This window comes from Ambystoma mexicanum, unplaced genomic scaffold, assembly GCF_040938575.1.
Source record: "Ambystoma mexicanum isolate Mex_15411 unplaced genomic scaffold, UKY_AmexF1_1 Mex_scaf11, whole genome shotgun sequence".
In the NCBI taxonomy this organism is placed as follows: domain Eukaryota; kingdom Metazoa; phylum Chordata; class Amphibia; order Caudata; family Ambystomatidae; genus Ambystoma; species Ambystoma mexicanum.
The window spans coordinates 2,476,322-2,499,838 of NW_027182336.1; the positions used below are offsets into that span (position 1 = coordinate 2,476,322).

The following is a 23,517-nucleotide window of genomic DNA, read 5'->3' on the forward strand; positions in this document are numbered from 1 at the left end:
ATTAGTCACTCCAAACACACCGAAAAGGGTGATTAACAGTCACGTTTTACTACAGTGTAATGTAACGAACTCATGGTGGCAACAGTAAAGACAGACACAAGTGATCACAGTACACAGTTGTTTATTAAACTGTATATGTGGGTTGGAAAAATGCCTAATCTAAACCTAAATCTAAGATGGGAGCAAGCTACAACCATCAAATAATAATAAGGCAGCCCTAGTGGCGTCTTGTCAAAATAAAAGGGCCTATACTAAGAAAAACCTATTGTCAATCCTTACACTAAATACAAACAAAGAGTGTGGGATAAGGTTCACAAGGAAGAAAGAAGTGTTCACAAATAATAGGTCAGGATGCGGTAGTCGGGGTCTCCCTTCCCCACGTTTTGAGCACAGGACAATGAGCGGGACCCCGGAGCACAGTACACGCTCGAGCTTTCCCAGCACGAGCCAACAGTTCCATTCTCAGCTATCAGAGTCTTCGGTGGTTAAGTCTCTTTTCTACAAAAAGTCTCTTGCCTCCGAGGACCTGATACATTCCAAAATGATAAACAAAAGTTCCTTTCTGCTTGTACATTGGGTAATGCCTTTTCACCCCTGGATCTCTCTCTTCGGGGCTCAGATCCACCAAAATGTTTTTTGCAATATCAGGGCCTTCAGTAGTTAAGTTTCTTGTTTCCGAGGGTCTGATGGGTTAAAAAAAATAATAAACAAAAGTTCCTTCCTGAGTGTACTTGAGGTGATATTTCTTCACCCCTGGGTCCCCCTCTTCCGGACTCAGACCCCTCTGGAATATAAGCCTCCCTCTGTCGAGTTCACCCTGGCTTGTATTCATGTCTCTGTTGCCTTCACTTGTCGGTGGGGTGATGGCTTCTCACCCCTGGACCCCCTTCTTCCGGGCTTAGACCCTTCTCGGATGCTTGCCTTCCCTCCGTCAGGTTCGCTACAGCCTTTTCAACTCAATGTCATCTGTGACATTCACAAATCTTAATGTGTTTTTAAACAGTTCACTGTGGACATCCCTTTGCCGGGTTAACTCTTGTCAACACACTATTCACTCTGACTTTTGGCTTCACCCCCTCTTTATTGGCATCCCTCTGTCAGGTTCAGTCTTGCCAACATTGTCAATCACACATTTTCTTGAGCATGGATTCACTTCCCTTAGCTTCACAATCATCTGTCGGTCAAAGACTTTCGACTGTACAGAGGATTTTACTAGACCCCTGTGTGACCACTTTGACCCTTGCTCGCCTTTCCAAAGGCCTTCTGGTAACAGTAGTTTCAACCAAAGGGTAGTCGCCCAGAATTTCCCGAGTGACCACCCATGTGGTGCCTGACTCATCTGTAGCTGGCTTTCACCTGTCATATTAACAGTTATTTATACTTTATTCAATTAGCCGTTTGTTACTTTTGTTCAACACAGGTTGGTTTCTTATCGGCTCTCCTCTCGACTCACTGGCTGTGATGAACCGCTTGGCTTTGCTTAACTCTGTAGTCAAGGTTGATACCACAGTGGCAAGCGTTTCTCCTCAGCTTGATTATCAGTGGAGGAGGGCCCTATGTACCGTTGACATCTGCTGCAACACACGCTGGCTATTGTTAGTTGTCTTATGATTCCTTTCGTGGAGGTCTCACTGGCCGGGCTCGGAAAGGGCAAGGTTGCTTCTCTCTTTGTCACCCTCTCAATTCACATAGTCTTTATCCTTCTCTTGAATTGCGGTGCTGAGTTAGCTCTCTCGTTGTGCGGTCTGCCTTGCTTGTATTGTGCTCTCATGCTCCACCTTTTATTTTATTTATTTATTTATTTTCATTTATAAAGCGCACAACAGCCCTGGGGCATCGTGGCGCTGTTACAGAGTATTCACTTAGGTACATGGTACATAAATACAACTCTCAACGGAGTGATACAGATCTTGTGAGACAGAAACAGTATTCGTGTTCCATGGTTACAAGGGAACAGCAGTGAGGAGCAGTTTCAGTTGAATAGCTTAGTTTTCAGGGATTTTCTGAAAGCCATAAGCAAGGTTTCTTTATCCCTGTGGTGAAGGGAAAGGGCGGTCATGTGTGTGTGATTCTGGTCAATTGCATGACTTTGCCTCACCCTTGTGGTGGGACACGTCAGGTAAACAGCTCTGGTGTTTGTCCGTCATCTTTCATGGTGCGCATAAGTGTTTGTGTCGGAAAAGGGGGGGAGTCGAATGTTTGAGATCCTACGGGGTAGGATGGGGAAAAGGTGTTATAAGAAGGAGGATACCGAATCTCACCCGTCATTGTCCCACTTCCACTCCTGACAGATCCCCGGGGACCAGTAAGTGAGACACCTTCAGGTGTCTCACAGTACTCAACAAATCCGATTACCTTCTCCCAAAATTGACTGATGACCAGGCAATTTCAAACTGCATGATAGAAAAAAAGTGTTGCTATAGAAGTGTCTGTAGCATGGAGCTAATTTGGACACCTTTGGATGGGTCAAATCTGTGAAGAGAAACTAAAGTTATATAAATCTGGTGAATTTAGCTCAATCATTTTAATCTTAGCATTTCTGCTTATGAACTTTGCTGACCAACATACCCTGGACCATTATTCTTCAGTTACAGGTCCTGCCCCAAGCCCTGTCTCCACAAAGGTCTTATTTTGGCAGAGGTCAGTTATCTAGATTCTGACATTCATTAAGAAAGCAAAGCACCTAAGTCAATAATACTTTGTAAAACTGAGTTCTTAATAGGATTTCTTGCAATGGTGGCTAGTGTGTGCATGTTGCCGAAAGGATCACAGTAAGAAACTACGTCCGAAATACTAAATATTGTCTTGAGCTCATCTAACAAGATAATCCCCTGATCTCTTATCAAGACACCCCTCTTGGTACATCCTGTGGCCTTCCTTCATTAGATATCCCTCATCTTTGCTGCCTGAGGGTAGTAGTTCAATCTCCAGAATGGAGCACACTCATCAAATGGAGTGCCCTGCTTAAATGTTGACATTAAGGTAGTCCATGGGCCTCATTATAACATAGGCGCCCTGTGATGTATGGTGCCGGTACGGGACCGGCACCCTTCATTATGGGAGCGCATATTAATAGGGGTTCCCTTTGCGGGACCCGGTAAGGACGCCTGTTAAAATTTAAGCGTCCTTAGCGGGTCCCGCGAGGGGAACAGGGAGCTAATAACACGCCGTTATTAACTCCCTCCCCATTCCCATTGAGCCCTATGGGGGCTCAAATGGGAATGTGGATGGGTTCCTTCAAGGAGGAATTACCGGGTCCTCCAAAGTCGGAATGATCCGGTTATTTCTCATTGAAGGAACCCAGTACTGGGACCCGGTATGGAGGCAGCCATGCCCTTATTAAAGGCATGGCTACCTCCATACTCGTAATGAGGCCCCATTAATTTTTGACCACAGCTATCATCATCGGCAAAGCCTGTGCAGGGCCATCTTCTATAAGAAGGAGCTTACTCTTATGGTAAGGACAAACCCTCAGCCTATATGGGTCGACCATCAGAAAATTGCTACACCACAAATGATAGCTTGGGCCCAATCAATACAGATCAAAATCTGAAATGGCCAGACCCCCAGTGTAACAGACATATAAAGAGTATTTTGCTTGTTTATGCCTACACTCTTTCCTTACCACGTTCTGCAAAGTTGTATTAAGGTGCTTGAATTCCTGCACCTGCAATGTATATAGTAATCTAGACAAAATTCCTTTTACTTAAGACTATCCTGTCAATCACTACCACCAATTGCTGCTTCTTCCAGAATTCAACTGAATTTCAGGATGATTGGACAGTATTTATTCTATAAGAATTAATCATGTCCATAATAATTCTTCAACCCAAGGTATTTAAAGGGCTATACTTCCCAACGCGAGGGGACTGCAAGAAGGTCATTCATACTAACCCGAGTCAATCCGGTGGCAAAATGCATGATTTACCAAAGAAATACAGAAACCAGAGATTAACCAAAGTGCTTTATCGCTTGTGGTAAGAGGAAAATCTATAAAAGCTGAATTTTATTCATGCGAAGGAACAACAACAATATTATTATAATAAATATAATGATTATTATTAATATTAACAATAATAAGAATAATAATAGGAATGTGCATTTTGCCAACTACTTTAATTCCCTTACCCCATGAACTGGAACAAAAATGTCAAGTGAGCGATTTCAGGACTAATGCTTATTCCTAAGGTGCGAGGGGGCCATTCTGCCTTTTACTGCTCCATACCTGACCGCTATCTGTAAAAACTTTCCCTGCAAGGGCCCACGGCAAAGATCTTATGTACGCTTGTAATGTAATGTAAGCAGTCTTGTAAAGTCCCCTTTACCCACTTTTGATGGCCTCACTGCGCTTGGCTTTGTAAGGAAAAGGGAGAAGGAGGGTCAGTAGTGGGACAATGGGAAGGGCAGATGTGAAACCTGTGGTGTCGATTGGTGCATGTCAGAAGTATCTAGTTCCTGTGTGCCAATTTGTTTTCTATGTGCTCGGCGGTCAGACTTTGGAGTATTTTATCAATAGGGAAGAGCTCAAGATCTAAGAGCTTTGGATCTGGTTAGCCCCTGATGTAGGAGAGTGCGATAGGGCTAAAGAGGAGCGCTTTGTTATGGCATAACTAGTGATGAGGCCTGTGGCAGCCGTTCATGTGGGGAATTTGTGTGTGTATTGTAAGGTGTTAGGTGATATTAAAGGGGAGTCAGTTAAGTGGGGTAAGAGGGTAGTAGGCCCCACAAGGCAAAATGACCTGTAACCTTGTATGACTTCCGCCGCCCTCTATCCGACAGGTTCCCTTTTCACAATCTCACATTGCCACTGTCAGACTGTTTTTCTCTCTCTCCCTCTCTCTCTCTCTCTCTCTCACTCTCTCACTCTCTTTCTCTCTATCTCACTCTCTTTTCGTTTAATGTCGATACATTGTACCACAAGTGCAACATAACAAGCATATCCTAGTTCAGTATAAAGGCATTATGAAATTTGAGTACCCCCATTACATCTTGTTTAGTATTTTGGTTGGCAGGCTACGAGGTGTCTCAAACCTCACTCTAACATGCTCAGGTGCTGTGCTCAGGGGGCTGCTGGGGATTTTGCCCATCAGGGCATCACCATTCTGGGGCATTGCAAGCTGTTGGTAAGGTGTTGGTCGGTGAAGGGGCCAGAATTCTTGACGTATTCTCCCAGACGTCTAACCTGATGGTTGCTACTAGCCTGAAATTCCTCTCTCACAGGGAACTCAAGGCCACAAGCCAAAATGTAATTCCCCGCCTTGAAAGGGCAGTACAAGCAGTACACTTAGTGTCAGAATTCCTGGTTTTCAGAACTTCTGCAAATACATCTAACCTACTGAATTGAAAGCCTTTTGGCATCAAGGATTGTGATCACCACTTCATCTGCCCACCTTTGTGTGCTCCCCATTATGTCAAAGAGTTGTCTTAAGTTTATTCCAATATTCGATCCTGAAATAAAACCTGATTGATTGGGATATATAAATCCTGAATCCTGTTGACAGTCACATTACTAACGATTTTGAGGAAATTGCTAAATAAGACAAAGGCCTATAGGAAGAAGAGCTTGCAGGTCATTTTCTAGGTTTTCAAAAGAAATAATAGCTTCTAACTAAGATGGAGGAAGCTATGCTTCAGTAAAGGCGCATTATGCACTTTCAATAGTTTAAGGAGCAGAATCTCAGAGAACCTGACACATTTTCTCTGTTTTATTTCAAATCGCAACATGTCAATGGCCATACAGATCTCTCTCTGTCTGTAATGGTCTTGTCAAGCTTTACATTTCCGGCATCTTGTTATGTCATCAAGTCAGTTAAGACCTAATTCCTGTAGAAACTCCACAATCTCTACTACATCACGAAGAGGGGCTTGTGGGAATATATTACTTACATTATTCCTTAAATTTGTCCAAAATAAATAAGAGCATATAAACAGAACATCAACAATGTGAATTGGAGTATTATATTTGTACTTTGTAGGACGCAAGATTCAACGAAATGTTGGTATCCGTGCCGACAATATATCTTGGAAGAAAGAGGTACCGACATAAATGGTGTTGGTCAAGAAATGTGGATAGAATATATTTCCCAACTGCTCTTCACTAAAAATAGTAGTAAAATCAATGAAGATCAGAACTGGAAGAGAAAAAGGCCCACCTTTCCATTTGACCAACAAGATATCCTACAAGTAATTAAGAAAATGAAATCCTCTCGAGTACCCGGCCCGGACGGGGTGGAAAATATAGTTATTAAACGAAACCCTGATCAATGGGCCTGTTTACTGTCCTACCTATTTTTGTCTATTTGGGAAAGTGGGAAAACTACGGAGAGCTGGCAAAAAAACATCTTTGTCCCCATACATAAAAAAGGGGACCGAATGTCCCCAGATAACTATCGAATTTTGGCCATGGCAGAGACAGTAGCTGCAAAATCTTTTGCTCACTGTCATTAGGAAATATAAATAGGTGGAGCAAGGAGAACCAACTGCTGTCTATGCAACAAACAGGTTTTAGACAGGATAATAGCACCTTGGATAATCTGGTTACATTAAATTACATTATATCGGATACATTGGGTAAGAAAGTAACTAACCTATATGTGTGTTTTATAGATTACACCAAGGCCTTTGACAGTGTAGATAGGAAAAAAATGTGGGAAAAATTAGCTAAGTGGCAAATATGTTTGGTTATATTGCATTTCTTAAAAGAAATGTATAGGGAAAGCACAGCAGTAATCTGCTTGGATAAAGGATCTAAATACTCTCTACCCATTAGAATCAATATGGGATTAAAACAAGGCTATGTCACCTCTCCAGTGCTCTACAATCAGTATGTCGCTGATATGTGGGAAAGATTCATGAATTTAAATAATTGCCCCCCAAAAATAGGAAACATGTTTATTAGCTTGCTAATGTATGTGGATGACACCGTTTTATTAGATAAGACACGGCGGGTCTGCAACGTATGCTAAATGCGCTACAACAATATTCAAAAGAAAATAACCTAAGTATTAATGGAGGAAAAACTAAGATTAAGGTGTTTGCGGGAAAGAGAAGTAGGTTATCTAAACCCCCATATGTATGGAAAATTGACTCCCAAAAAATTGAGGTGGTTGTAAATTATCCATATCTAGGAATGCCAATTGCGATTTCTATTTTGATATGATAAAGTTGAGAACGACCAACATTTTTTTGTCTGTTTCGAAACTAGATGAGTAAGAAAGGGGGATACTCAGTGGAAGGTTTTCTAGAAAGCTATAAAACCTGCATAATACCGGGGGCCTTATAAGCTTCGAAAACTGTGGGGGAAAGAAGTATGGGGAATCTTGGAAAGATAGAAGGGAAAATGTGGAAAACAGCACTATGCTTGCCTAGATAAACGCCAATCGAAGCGATCAGATGTGAATTGGGCATTACCTCACTGGAAACACTATGGAAAATAAATTGTTGTAAGCTATATATTAAATTGGTGGTCCAGTATAACAAAGAGGTAACTTTGATGAGCCTAATAGAAGAAGGTATAAATAAGAAAGAAAAAGGGAATACATTTATCCAAGGTCTTAAATCCACAGCCCTAAGGTTCCTCAGTACTGTTAATGAGAAATTACCCACAGTGACTAGTGATATCTGCCCGATCTTTAAAGAGCTTAAAAAGAAAGCCCATATTTGGGATGCTAGTGTCAATCTAACTACCTTGAGCAAAAAGCAAAGGTATAAGATGTACTCAACACAAGGGCTAAAACCCTCGGTTTCTCGAAAAATTACTTAGTAAAGGTTATAAACAGAGAGTTTTTGAGATTTATTATTATGCTGCGGTTTAACATATTACCCTGAAATTAATATATGGATGCATGGGCAGATATACCAAAAGAGGAAAGACTGTGTAGGTGTGGTTGCAGAGAGATAGACACCTCGAGACACCTGCTAACAGAATGCCAAGAGTATTATTAAAAAAAGGTTAGAAAGACCTGACATGCAACATAAATATGATTGTAACGGACCAAGTCTGGTCTCATATATACATGGCAGACCTGTTGGTGTATATAGGGGAAGCATTTTATATCTGGAAAAGAGCTGTAGTTAAAATGCCCAAAGCGCTATACGGACCATAATTGAAACAGATGATGACGATGATTTTATGATTTCATATGATAATTATCACTAAAGAGAAAATGTAAATGACTTGAAATGTTTAATAGAAAGGAAATTGCGGGTAATGTGATTTGATAATGAATGTATACATGAATAATTATGTGGAATTATTACAATTGTTGTTTTTTTTAAGAATTTTGTTTTAGTGTATAGGGTTTTAATTAAACAATTTGCACTTTAAATAAATACATAAAATAAAAAGAAATAGAGACATAATGGCCATCTCTCACAAACAGGAAGTCATCCCATATCTCACTGTTCCCTTTCTCAGATACAATGCCAGCAATCTGCCAGACTTATCACATTTTTCATGTACCCTCTAGTGTTTTAGTCTTGTGTACTCAGGGAAGAGAATACCTGAAAGCAGTCACTCTTAACATTCTCTAACCTCATATCAGATCCCCCATTAGGGAATCCACATCCAAGGCTTCCAGTTCAATGGGTTCATGTTTAGCTCTTGTTTAGCACACACATCTCTATTTATCACTTTGAAAGTAACTCACTCCATCTCTTTTTCGTCAGTCTTGTTCTCAATATTCTCAGAAAAATTTAACAATATCGTCCCCCATTGACATTTTAAACACTAGATCCATTAATGATGCATCCCAAATTTCCAGGATTAGGTAAATTAACAGTTTTTGCCCCATTACTAGTAACAGTAACACCCTCTTGTAATCCATGTTTTGAGAATGTTGCCTTACAGTGTTCACGGCACTGGACACCATAATGACTGCTTAACTCACCCGGACTCCATCAGGTGGTCTGAAAAATGAGGGAGCCGTCCAAACAAAATTCCCCATTTCAATGCCTACTACAAAGAGTTCCTAAAGTCGGACACATTATTAACACAATTGGATAGACATAACATGAACATAATCACCCTAGATAATTTCCAAAGAAACTCTTTTGCTGTTATATGTATATGCCCTGAATTTGGTAACAAAATCGGCAATTTACCCATCTACATGCATCACCCAATGAATTCACACACTACACCCACACAGGCAATATCTGGTCTACAATGATGTGAAAGAACTGTGATCAATCCTAATACAGTAATGCCAAAATGAGATTGCAATCGTGTCATATACATATCTAAAACATTTGTAATCTTCACAACTAAACTCAGTCATGCAGTCAAAATGAAGACAATCAGACTCCTGTTAACACCTTAACCGATCAACACAGTGACATTTGCAGACTGCAGCATCTACACCCTCTGCAGGGAACTCACCCTTTGCAACAAGGAGCACCAGCCATCAATCTGCTTACAATAATTGGAAGGGAGAATTGCTTCCGATGCCCCTTAGAGTCCGTCCTAGTCATGTGGCCACCTTCCCCTCTTCACACATAGTCTGCAGTGGCCAGTAACCTGATGAGATCCAGTATCTTCAGGAGTAATAAATCTAACAAACCTGTGAAGAGACCCCAGGGGTAAGGTGGGGGAGCACAGGAAACACCACTGCCATCCCTTGGATTAACTCAGTATTTTTAGACCACACCACATATTACCAACATCTGAAAACCGTGCCAGTACTGAATACCATGGATGCTTAATAGCCGTAAGCCATAAATTGTGTATGAAAAGTATTTACTCTTAGGAAGTATATACATCAGGTTGGTGATAAAAATGCACATATACAAAATAAATACTCTTGCAATTAACAGCCTAGAGTTTCTGGGAATTGCTGAAACATGGTTATAGCATACATGGGCCCTAAGATTAATAAACACTTGTGGTGGAGTCACACTGATCTCCCCTGGATAGTTACATCATAAAACTACTTGCTAACACCACCATCTTATCAATCAGCTCATCAGTTGTCCAACCCATAAAGATAACCTTCATTGTAATGTGCTTTTTACACTACATATGCACATACACAATAGATTAACGTCCTTCATAGGTTTTAGTCTGACAATTGGCTGGCGAAAGGCATCTTTAGAATAATAAATTGCAAAGAGCTGCTCAAGCAATCACACCAACTCTCCATCCTGGGTGAGACCCCTTAAATAGGTCTCCCTAAAATCCTTTACACATACCTTCTATGCATCTTCCTAGTCCAGAATATGCATTTGTGACTGTCTATGCACACATCAAGTGCTCCCTTGATTACCTTGCTCAGTTCTCCCTGAACAGGAGAAAACTAATTTGAAAAAGTGAAAAAATGCTTTCACAAAAGGCCAGCGCATCTGAAAAATGCACAGGGCAGAAAAATTAAATGATTACAGGAAAACTCCAAATTATAACTAACTAGACCCCAAGCCATCCCATGGCAATTACAAACTAATCTGGTGGAAAAAGCAGTGGGTCTAATCTAGACTCTCTGAGGGTCACAATATGCTGGCCAATGTATTCAAAATCTACCCAAAACATGGCAAATCCTATCCAAACCAATTGCCCCATTATACCATTCCAAAATTGCAAATGATTAAGCACAATTATTTTTTAGATACAGTTCAAGTGAGCAGAAATAATATCCATCCAATAATAGATTAATATTATCCATCTACATCTATCTACTAATTCAGCCTGCCCCCTCCTTCCTTTACGTCCTTCTTATCATCTCTTTCAACTCCCTTCCCCTCCCACACATATTTTGGGGTCCTTCGCTTGATCTTATTTTCTCTTCTCAACACTTGGCAGACCCTATCTCCATTTCCCCCCTTCTTCTGGCCAGACCATTCTCTTCTGAACTTCTCATATTATCCATCTCCATGCAGTTTCTCTACATTCTCTTCACCCACTTTCTCTCGTCATGGCCTACATCGCTTCGATACCCCCTTTTCATTCAAACACTTACTAGTTTCCTTCCCTCCATCAACGACATTCCTTGCCTCTCTGTAGACTCAGTCTTCTCTTTTCTTAACACAGCTCTACTCACTACCCTTGACGTTCACCATCCTTCACACCCTTTTGCCCATCCCGCAAACCCCCTCAACCTTGTCTAACCTCCTGATCTCCTGCTGCTAAATTCCTTACTTCGCGAGCAGAACGTCACTGGAAATAATTGCAGTCTTCCTTCGATTTTCTTACACTTTCGTCCCTGAACTCTTGCTATGAGTCTTCTCTGCTGATTGCAAAGAAACTCTACTACTCTGAGCTCATTCTTTCTCTTTCTCCTCATCCACGCCGGCTCTTTCAGACACTTAATCACCTCCTTGCCCTGCCTTCACGTAATCCATCACTAACATCCTTTCTTGTACCTTCTGACTTTGCTCATTTCTTTACCGACAAGCTTCTTGAATTATGGGAGTCTACCCAGTCCTCTCCAAATCGTCCTTCTCCTTCCCTCCCTTCTACTTCTCCAACTCTCTCGTAATTCCCGTCTTTTTTGCCTGTCTGACTCCGACACTGTCAGCTTTATTGCTCATGCTCACCCCTCCTCCTCTCCGCTAGACCCTATTCCTTCCTCTCGCATTATTAAAATCTTTCCTTCACTACTCCCCTTTCTTACAGTCATCTTTAATCTTTCTCTTTCATCTTTGATTTTCCCCCTGTCATTTAAATAGGCAGTAGTTTTTCCCATTCTTAAAAAGCCTTCTGTTGATCCCTCCATCCAGCTAATTTCCATCCTATCTCTCTTCTTCCTTTTCTCTCAGAGGTGCTTGAAATTATTTTTGACTCTCAGATTTCTACCTACTTGCATCACAACTCTCATCTGTCTCCTCTTCAATCTGGATTCAGGCCTTTCCAATCCACTGGACCAGCCCTTTTAAGTGTGTCTAACTCCTTGCTTTAAGCATGCCATTCCAAGCAGTCTTCCATTCTTATCATTCTTGATCCGTCGGCTGCTTTTGACACAGTGTATCACTCTCACCTTCTGTCTTCTCTTGCATCCTTAGGCATCTATGTTCCTGCTAAGAAATAGCTCCTTTTCTATAACTTGGGCTGGAAATATTTCCCCCTCCTTCCCACTACTCTGTGGTGTCCCCTATAGTCTGGTCCTTGGCCTTCTTCTTTTCACACTATATAAACCTCCTCTCTTGTCAACATTATTAAACCCTTTGGACTTTCTTGTCACGTCTACGCTGACGACTCTCAGCTCTTTTTCTTCTTTTACTGGTTCTATTCACTGTAAGAAAGAGTAACATAGTGATACGTGGAGGGGCACTCCAGTGTGCTATTCTCGATAGGGAGGAGTATGTCTATTGAGTTTAGTAGAGTTCATGCATTTAAAAATGAAATTCTATACATTCTGGTTCAAGGGGGTATCATCTTCTGGCCCTTGGAGACCAAATTAGAACAAAACCCATATAACCTGCTGTCGCCAACAAGCAACCCCTATGTACTCTGATGGGTCAGCTGACCGAATTTTCTTAGGTTACATACACAAAGGAGATATTGTCCATTGCACCAATCAAAGTAACAATTCCATTCATCTCCATATGGCTTAAAGTAATTTTTACTCAAATTCAAACAAAATTTCAAACAAAACTTTCCACATCAGTGGTTCAATATCACCATCAAAAATTAGAATAATATTTTTCAAAGCAGGTAATTTTTCACAATATAAGGTTATTACGATTCTTGTGTATTGCTCTCAACCTTCGTTTTCTTTTTGTCTTTGTTTTCTGATATAACCAGATTCATTTCCTTTGATACAGTGGTGAAACCATATACAATTTTGATCTGAGTTCAGTCATTAAACATTTAGCCGACGCGTTTTGGATATATCATCCATCATCAGGGCATGTTCAACATAAACTTGTAACTGATACACTAGTTTGCGTTCTTCTGTATTTCTGCAATTAATAATAATACATGTTTTATTATTGGTGGTGGGATATTTGCCAGATTAGGCTAAATGAGGAAGTACAAACTTCACTAACCTTCTTCTGTCATACAATCTATGACTTGTAGCTCTGGTACTTCTGTAACCAACTTTCTTCTTTACTCACACTCTAGGGTAACCTACATAACACAACAACATACATCACTTTCAGGATCTAGCCAGTGATTTTATTCCATTGGTTAAAAAGTATATGAAGCCTGTGATGCATCTAAGCTTCCAAGCTGATTGGTAGATTGCCCTACTACCTAGTTAGTGTGGCATGGCCATCTTTGTTGAGTTGAGTTTCCTGGAGAAGGGCAGTCTGCATCTTCTTATACATTAAATAAGAGTTGACTCTTCACCATGTCTGGGTTTTACTTCACTGACTAACATTCAATATGATACATTTCAGCTTGGCCATCACCAAATGTGATGAGTAAATTCCAAATTAATCTGCTGCTCTATGTGTAAAGCTGTACTATTCTAATTGATATGTTTGAATTTCCCCTGTCCTGAAGGCTTCCTTGTCTATAGATGAAGCACCTCACTTGTTTCTTCCCCCGCTTATCTCATTCATACCTAGATAAGTGTATGTGTCCAACTGAACTACAAAATCAACCAGTAGCCGCTAACAGAACATACCAAATGGAAGAAAAAATAGTACTCAATAATCCTCAATGTCACTAATTCTCATCCACGAAAGCACCCCCCACTGCTCGAATTACAACACACAGTCTCCTTAATCATTTTTAGTATGTAATTAATGGGGCAGGAGTCCATCTCAGTGGTATGCCCACTGCGACAACACTAGAAATGATATTCATGTACATTTTGCTGGGCTGATTGCCACATGAAAAGCCACTACCACCTAGTTGCATTTGGTAGTAATCTGTCTTGCTCAAAGTAATCTAACTGCCTACCTACCTCGGTATTCCCCCATCACACAGCAGCCGTTTCTCTGTGGGACAATTTCATGAATTTTATCTTGGCAGATGTGGAGCAGATAAGAGGGACAAAGGGTGGTAAAGCAGGGTGAATGGAGGCTGGGGCGACAGGGAGGTCTGAGGCATGGTGGAACAAGGGAATTATAGAGATCAATTATCAAGTCGGTGAGACACGCTCACACCTCTTCCCTCTACCCCCCCTACGTGTTAAAATAGAAAGTACGAAATTAAAAATAATGGGGGCAGCACAGGGATTGAGGTCTTCAGTTGAAAAGAATAGTAGATACTGGAATAACTGCCAAAAGGAAAGGACATACCAGCCTTACAGTTACAACCATCATTAATCCCTGACCAATGTAGTTTAGTTTCTTGTGCCCGCACATTTTGGTTTTCTTCTCATTGAGTGTCCTGATGAAGCTGTCACATCAAAGGAGACTATTTATAGAACCATCTACCTTTCTTCACAAGTCAGCTCTTGACAATCTCTTTAAACACACACAGAGAAAGTTTCCTACCAGCATATTAGTTCAATTAATATTTGTAACTATTTATTAGCACCCTTGGGGTGGGAGCCAGCCAATTAGGAGGCAGAGAACACAGGCAGAAACTGTTAATCTAAACCTGTGGTCCAAGTCACTTCCCCTGCCTGCCATTTCCCCCCTACCCCCCGCCGACTGAGCAGTCATTTTTTCCTCACCCCCAATCGCCACTACCCGATTGCTGCGGCGGTAGATGCCGCCGACAGAGCTCCTGCAGCTTCTCTCCCCATTCCATTTGGCCGCCATGGAAGTGGAAGAGGGGCTCCGCATGGTGCCCAGCCTTCCTATTTAATGGCAGCCATGGTTGTATGGCGATCCATTCCCGGAAAGAAAATACTTTCCAGTTAGCCCCATCGTAGCCCATGGGACAGCTGCTAATAGCGTTAAGCACCCGTTCCAAGGGCTGCAAGGTGTGTTAACATCCTGGGCTGTTAACACCTGTTACAGCCCTTGGAACATGTGCTTAACGCTTAAAAGTAAGCCCATTTCCATCAATCTGTTTTTATCTGTTAACAAGAAACATTAATTTCGTACACCAACATTGTCTCGAGCAAATCAAGACATTTTATTTCATGAACATCATTCTTATGAACATAATTTTTCAATTCTTATATAGCTCAAATATCAATTATTGAGTGATAGGAAAAATCACAAAATTAACAGCCATAAGAAAAGTACAACAGACAAACCTATACACAAATTACAAACTACTTTTCACAATTAAATTGCAGACCTTTTTGCGTCGTTTCCAGTAGTTTGTAATTTGTGTAAAGGTTTGTCTGCTGTTGTACTTTTCTTATGGCTGCTCATTTTGTGATTTTGTCTAGCCCTCAATAATTGAAATTTGTGCTAAATATGAACTGAAAAATGATGTAGGAACATTTCTTTGCGTGTGTTTACTTAGCCCCAGTTCCTACTATTGTAAGGGACCCCCCTCCAGTATGATCACTTGGCAGACTCTTTGACAACTTTCTCAGCCCAGACTCAAGCCTACTGGGAATTCTGACAGAAGCGTCATTGTTCATTTGAAATGATCTTCAGCTAGTGGCAAAAAAGAAGATGTTTACTATTGATGTCCCAATATTTTCTTGGTTTGGCGTCTAAACCCCTCATACAAAAGACTGACTTTGGAGAAGACAGCCAAGAAGGTCACACCTGCAAGGTCAGGCTGTTGCCTCGCCTCTCTATATCCCTGTCAATTGTATGGGATGGGGGGCACCTCCCGCTGCATGGCCAGGCCATCACCCCCACCCCCACTTAACCTGAACTGGCTCCGTAAGTCTTCCAGCTTCCTTCCAGACCATGTCCCCTACAGGCTGATGTCTGAAACACTGCCTTCTGTATGTCGGCCTGTATGGGGCACAGTCTAGAGACCACAATTGGTTTCCTTCTTTGAAGGGATACTATTAATGTAGGCAGGAAAATTCAGGATATTAGTGAAACCATGTTTAACTGGGCCTGCCTTTCCTGCAGCCAAAAGGAACTGGTTTCAGGCCCTCCAATTCATACATCTCTCCACCACAACTCTAGGACCAGGCCCCACCTCTGTTTTCCTCCATGAGATCTTGCAGTTGGAGTGCATGGAGGACACTAGATTACTCTGTCGTTTAAAGCCTTTTCTTTGTTCCCCTCTGCTAACTGTTTCCCCTGTAAGATCTGGTACTACCTTGCAATACAAACACAAATCCCCCACAGGTGGTGTCCACAGGCCTAGCCAATTAGCACATCACCTCTAATTGAACTAAGACTAAACATACCTCTTTAGTCCTGTCACACTCCCCTACATCTGCGGCTGATCAGATTCAAAGCACTGTAGATTATCAATTCTTGGCTTCTCTCCTTTGGATAATATACTCCCAAGTGTCTGGCGAAACCACTAGAAGGAGATTGGCATTCCGGACCTGGGTACCTCTGACCTGCACCTTCAACACGACAGGGAATTCATATGCCTCTCTTGCTTGCAAACCAAAACCCGCCCTCCCTCCTTTCTTACAGAGCCACATGCAGTGAGGCCAACAAAAGTGGCAGAGGGGTGCTGTGTATGACTTTGCACTCTAACGCCCCAATCACATTATTTTTCCCGCCACAACATCCTTGTCAAAATGCAGGGTTGTGAAGGTACTTCTCGGGTTGGCAATGGATATAGGTTATTCATCATCAAGGGCAGAGAAGTGAGAAGGGCGTAAAACCAACCCAGTAATGAATTCAAGATGTGCTGAGATGTAACTGCACCAAGGTCCCTAATAAACGCACCACACATCTCTCAACCTCTTTACGTCGACATCGGAATACTTTTTGGGAACATTTGAAAAGTGCATCATTCAATCACATACAACCACAAATTGTCCCAAACCGGCTAATTTTACATCCACTGAGCCTTGCTTAAGCACAAACATCCACAAAAAGGATTAAATCATCCGAAAAGTCAGGAGATCCCTCTTTTCTTTGCATTATAAAAGGATTTTTATCCGCACTCGCTGGGACAGCACTGATTTGCTTAATGCATCTCTCATAATCCACTCAATTCATCATGGAGCTCAACACTCACCCAGTCTCAAGCTTAGCCTAAACTACAACATCATGAAAAATCAGGTCACACAGCTGCTGCAAAAATATATGGTTTACCAAAACCTACTTCATGTTCAACAACCACGGTTCAGAACCATCAGGAAGACGAGGCAGCACTGACAGACAGACACCACAGACAAGGGCCCACTGAAGGCTTGGATCCTTTCCGCGGTGTAAAATTCCCTCGATCACAAAGCATATGCAAAACTCTGAGACTGCAAGGGAGTGGCAGGTTTTCAGTTGTTTCTCCTGAAATTTGGTCAACAAATTAAAGGACCTTTCTGTCATCAATAAAAGGGATTCATGTGTGGTAGAGCAAGCCCCTGCAGTATGAGCCACTTTATTTAACATATACTTGCTGCCTAAGGCTTGGGTTACCGGATTTACCGGTGTACACAGGCATCACATTGATCTACATCAATCTCAGGACATGGACCCAAACCGTGCCACAATATACGTTTCTTTCCCTCAAATCCAAGGAGATGCCCTGGTACTGACCAGACCTCTGATCATGGAACAACCTGACTTGATTGACTTTGTTGCTGCTACCCACGCACCAGGAATGAAATATTTTCTCTGCTCATACAGCTCATCATTTCATTTGTTCATTTATTGTTTCACACAATGACCAAATAATGAATAACTCAGGTTTTATTTACGCTTAGTAACTTACATGTGTGCTCAGAAGTGTGCTTTTCATTTTACAAGCCACATTTGCATTTTAGGATGCCACGCTGATGGGCGCAGTTGGAGCCTATGACTGGTCTGGAGGGATATTCAAGTACACACCTGGTCAGCAGACCGTCTTTGTTAACACATCGTCTGCTTCTGAAGACATGAAGGATTCATATCTTGGTAAGTTCTTTACAAGATGGCTCTGTAATCAGAAATGAGTAACATTCTTCTCACTGAGGAGCATGGCCGTCAGCCTGAGGATCTAGGCATTTTGTGAAGGATATGCTCTGGTTGTTCTTACGTCTTCGAAGATGGATGGGAAGCTGAATGCACTAGAAGACTGGACTTTGCAAGGGTATATTTTTGTTTTGAAAGGCTAGGATAGAATGGTTAGAATTCTCCAATAGGAAACTCTTGATGGCAATGACACACCTCGATTGAATAAGAGCTGCTAAGAGGCTGATCATTCTCAGTTGAAAGTCGGGGTAAGGAGGTTTAGTATGCTCCATTGCACTCATTGAAGAATTGGGGATGAGGTTGCAAATCTCATGTCATGTCGCATGGGTTAGTTGGGTATTCTATCCTCTGTCCCCTTTGCACATTGCTTTGTTGAGAAGGGGAGATGGAAGACCTAGCCTACGCGAGTGAAGCAATATGGCAACAGACTGGCCATTGTCTATAGGTAGGGAGGTCTCCCATATGACTTAAAGTAGACAGGTAGAAGGACTAAACATTCACCAACCAAAGACTGGAAAAGTGAGTTTAGCATATCCCTTCACAGCACATTTGACAGAGAAGACATATTCTAGTCAGCAACTAATTGGTGTGCAGGTCTCACTTTGGGAAGAGGTGGGTTTAGAGCTTCAGTTTGAATTCAAGAGGAGAGTGGGCCAGACGCGTTCCCAAACTCCGGGTTAGGCAGAGAAGTCTTATCTCTTGACTTTTCTTTATTGCATTTCAAAATCTGAGCCATAGAAAAGACTGCCAGCCAGTAGCACAGGTAGGTGTCATATGGAAATGTCCACTGAGGAACGCATTTTAAGTCTCAACTATAAAACATATTGGGCCTCATTACAACTCTGGCGGTAGCCGTGCAGTTAAAAACTGCACGGCTGTCACCGGAGTTGGATTTATTCTGGCACCCATGAATGGGCAAGAACCAGGTCATGCCGAGTTAGGCGGACCCGGTACTTGCCCTTTTTCGGGTGCCGGAATCAAGGGCCTCCTCATCCCCATTCTGCCCCATAGGGCTGAATGGGGATGGAGACGTCGGATGCCCCATCACAACTCTGCATGTGCCTGTGAATCTGACGTGCTCTGTTCGCGGGTGCCGTTACACCCGCCAGAAAAAACCTGGCGGGTGAAACGGTTCCCGAGAGCAGAGCCCGTAGTATGGCGGTCCAGGAAGTACGGTACGACTTCCCAGACCGCCATGCTCGTAATAAAATTTTATAATTTGGCATTTATATAGCTACGAACCCTCAGGTATCTGAGCGCTGCTTATTATTACCCACGGTGTGTGGTGCTCATTTATCGACCTCGGAAGGATGAAACGCTGAGTTTGGCGCTGCCGGGATTCGAACCTGCATTCGCAGGCTCTGCACTGATGTCAAAGCGAGCGCTCTACTCGCTGTGCCACTTGACCGGCTATGATGAGGGCCATTGAGTGAATAGGATATGGATAAAAGGTTACAACAATACACATTAGGGAATGGCAGTAGGTGGGGATAAGCAGGGCCAGCCACCCAGCTCATACAGTAAAATGAAAAAAATTAGATTGCAATAAAACCTTACTAACAAAGATGTTTTTCAGGAAGATGTTTTCCCATGTAACTGTACCCGAGGGCCAGGAGAGGAAGTTTCTCAATGTGATAGTTAGACATTTTTCGACTAGACTGCTTATGTTCTGGAGGTGTGGGTTTCAAAGTGCCAATGTAAAAGCGAGGGGATGTGGCACAGGGTGTCAGGGATTTGAAGGAGCATTGCATTGCCAGCTTCATGTTTGTGTCTGCAGGTATGGACTATTGTTGAGTACAGGGACATATCTCCCTTGTGTTGAAATAAGTTTACGATTGGTAGCTGAAATCTAGATTTAGATCAGAGTTGTCCAACTCCAGGCCTCGAGTGCCAGATCCATGTCAGATTGTCATGATACTCCTCATTACTATTCATGACAAATTTGCATACAATGAGTGTACATGTATGCACATTTTTCCTCCTGAATATTAATGAGGGATATCATGAAAACCCATCCGGTTTCCATCCCTTGAGGCCTGGATTGGACAACCCTGGCTTTGATGATGGATAGTTAGTGGGTGCTGGACATCCTTGGCAGACAAGTGTTTTCGGTAGACCAGTTGGTGTAGTGGCATATAATAATTTCTTAAATACCAGAAACCATGTGGTTACATGCAGAGGTTATAAATCAGTATAAACCCTGTTAATTTCAAGTGGAGCACAATGAGGGAGTGAGGGATCCTGGACAATGCTATGTGAACAAACTGGTCTCAGTGGGTTAATATCTGTGGACCAGTAATGGAATTAGTCTACGAGGGAAGAAGTAAGGATAGCTCGCTGAATAGGACTGAGAGACATAGATAGAGGCGCAGGCATCGGCCCCCTGCTGTCCAGAATTTTCCAAGCATGGCCAACCAAGAGTGTTGGGTTCAGTGTTGCAAAATATGCAGACAAAAGACTTTCCTTTCTGGATGAATTGCAGACACAATTAAATCAAGATGTATCATTGATGGTAATACATGACACATTATTCAAATAAAAAACTTAACAATTAAACTAAAAAAGAAAAACTGCATTCCAAAATATTTTCCACAATCTACATAATATAAACATGACAGACACATTAATCCATAATGTAAATATCAAAACAACAGTTTACATGCACAGTTTAAGACACATAAAGACAGGACATGTAAATGTATTCTAATATAACTTAGAATCAGGTGTTAACGGCTGCAAAAACAAATGCAGCCAGATAATCATAATCTACAAGTTTCAACAAAATTCTTCCATGTCAATGGCCATGTCTGCCCCAGGGCCTATTAACTTTCTGTCAATATCAAATATTTCTGCAGTAAATAATTGATACATTTGTCAATTTTGCGTCCCAATTTGTTACTACAGACTTATACAGGAAGAAAATCTTTCAACTAAATTACATTGCCTTTTGGGGTTTTTACTGAAAGAGCACCAGCAGTTGCTTATACCCTACAAAATTATGAGAAAGAGAATAATTTAAAAAAAGTATAAGCAACATTTCTCTAGCTCATATGTATGTGTGCCTACAAGACTCTCTAAAACCAAATCACATTTGGAATGGGCAAAAAATAAATACCTACGAATTAAAAAGAGTAGGAGGTAGATGAGGTCGGAACTGAACAGCGGGGTGAGAAATCAAGGCATTTCATTGTGAAAAATGGCTTTATATGTTTGCAGTGAATTGATAACAAATTAAGGGCCTTTGCTAAAAGGAAAGAAACAAACAATGAAGAAAACCGCCACGTGCAATTGCATGGTGTTGTGGTTCAGACCAAAAATGACTAGTCATACAGACAGGACTTCAGCTGCCATTCTGGTAAATTATAAACAGACCAAGCTAGCAGGGATTAATCCACTGTTATTAAGACGGTTCTATGCAGGCCGGCAGACCAGTGTCAATGGTGCAGCCCTGCCCAAAGCTAAGTGTAAGATTTGCAGAATCTGATGACAGCCTATGTGAGTTTGTGTTGGATGGCCAAGGTTCAAATGTTGGCATTATGAAGGGGTGCTGTGCAATAGGGTAGTTCGACACTACATCTGGGTCTAGCTTTGTTTCTTTCACTAGCTTTGAAGGGGTGTGAGAAGGGGCCTTTTGGAGAAGCTTAGAAGGAGCTGGATGTAGAGGGTGGATGTGAGTGCTTCATTTAACAGGGCCTCAATGATGGTGAAATGGGACGAGGCCAGTATTATCGGCGATGAATGGTGGTAGAAGACATACAGCAGATTGAACATTGCTCTTTGGCACCCTATGTTAAAATTTAGGATCTGCATCTAAGGTTCTAGATATCTAGGATCTTTTGCACCTTAGGGTCTGCAAGGCTGACTACTCCCCATGGATGGGCATTCCTGCGAGTCCATGAAGGTGGCATGGTTACATTGTTCAATTCTTTCTAAGGGCTAGAATCTTTGTGTAATGTCATAGTAACTGTTGCCAATAACATACTGATTTGAAGACTGCACGTTGGTCTGCCGTCATGGTAACCTGGATACAAACTGTACTGAAATACATTTTAATCAATCAGGAGCTTCTATAATGCTTATATAAAAGGCATCCTGCATCTCTTGTATCTTCAGGTTACTCCATTCAGGTGGTGACCCAGAGCGGCACGAGCCGGTATGTCGTAGGAGCGCCGCGCTACCAGCATCTGGGGAAAGTGATGGCCTTCAGTTACAATTCCAATAGTAAAACATGGGCGCCGACAGCGGATGTCTGGGGAGATCAGGTAATGGCAGTGATTCTGTGTTTGTCCCCAAACGTTAAAGTGACATTGACCACTGTTCATTTGATCGTAGACAACTATTTGCATCTGTTGTTTGTCACATGTTATGACAGTTAGGTGATATGTGATACAGCCTTAAAACTGACTGATTTATAGATGGATTTTACGCGAGTTAAATATCACACTATTAAATAAGTTGCATTGATGGGTTATCGGGTGAAGGATCCTGCCTGTACTATAGAGGTCAATAGTTCACATTAATGGCAGCTGCTTTATAGGTCCAGTTACTTTTTGTTTTTTATGGAAGTAATGATATTTTAATCGTCAAATTCAATACAGAATTGATTGTCAGGCATTACAACCAGCATGCTTATGATATTTGTTCTCTAAGTGTTTCTCATTGAAGGCGCATCTGAAAGATGTGTTTATCTCCAAAAATATGCATTTATGGTATGTCATAAAAGGAGCTCACCAGAATATGAAAGCTGAAAAAAAATGTTTTTTATCTAATCATTTTAATAGTTAATAAGTTGTACGTTTTATATATCTCTTTTCCCGTTCTCTGTCTCTGCACTCACTGGCCCATCACCTGGCCACAGATTTGCCTCATATTTATGGTCATGATTTATTGATGGAAAATTCATAAGACATCCAGTATTCAATTTTCAAAAGATTCTAACATTTAAATCTTCAGATTGTTTACTTTGTAAGTGAAGATTACCAAAATAAGCAATCTGGTATCATTATCATGAAACGAGGGAACATTAGAATAGTCATGACGTAAGGCAACAGCGAGACTCTCTACCATTACTTGTTTATTAGCAGCTTTGGGAGAGGAGGCCGCCATTCAGGTGGCCAGACTGCGGGCTGAATCCAGAAATAAAAGTCCTCATTCAATAACAGCAACCAGAGCCACTCAGGCAGGATTCCATCTTTTGTTTCACCTGCCTGCTCTGGCACCTATGAAAACATCCCACTTTCTCCAAAGGGAATCCTACACTCCTGCCCCTCAACCACTCACGCTGACCATTTACCTTCCCTTTGCTGATTTCTGGGACAGGCATCTTTGTTGGTAGTTTTTTTTTTTTTTTAAATCATTTTTATTGTTTTTCTTTTTTCAACGAGTACCAAATATTACATTACATTTTTCACTCTCACTTGTCTCTTAGAATGCTCGTGAAATCCACGAGCTAGAACAAGAAAATAATCAGACAGTATGGAGATTGCAAGTAAATGAATCAACAATTGCTACCCGTACCCCTCCCCCCCCCCCCACCCCTCCCCCCCCCCCCGCCCACCCCTGGGGAAGCGCTCCAATAGTCAATTATATAAGTCCTGACAAACAGATAACGAGGTACTTTTTCCCACTTTTATA

The 23,517-nt window shown here is 41.7% G+C and overlaps 1 protein-coding gene across 2 annotated transcripts in view; it reads left to right on the forward strand.

Annotated features, from left to right (window-relative positions):
• Positions 1-23,517, forward strand: part of LOC138553514 (integrin alpha-X-like) — a 1,247,842-nt gene that overhangs the window by 597,954 nt on the left and 626,371 nt on the right. For both annotated transcript variants that reach the window (XM_069642543.1, XM_069642544.1), the window contains 2 exons: positions 17,697-17,826; positions 21,997-22,145. In XM_069642543.1, the coding sequence (XP_069498644.1) occupies positions 17,697-17,826; positions 21,997-22,145 (279 nt within the window). The remainder of the gene's footprint in view (positions 1-17,696; positions 17,827-21,996; positions 22,146-23,517) is intronic.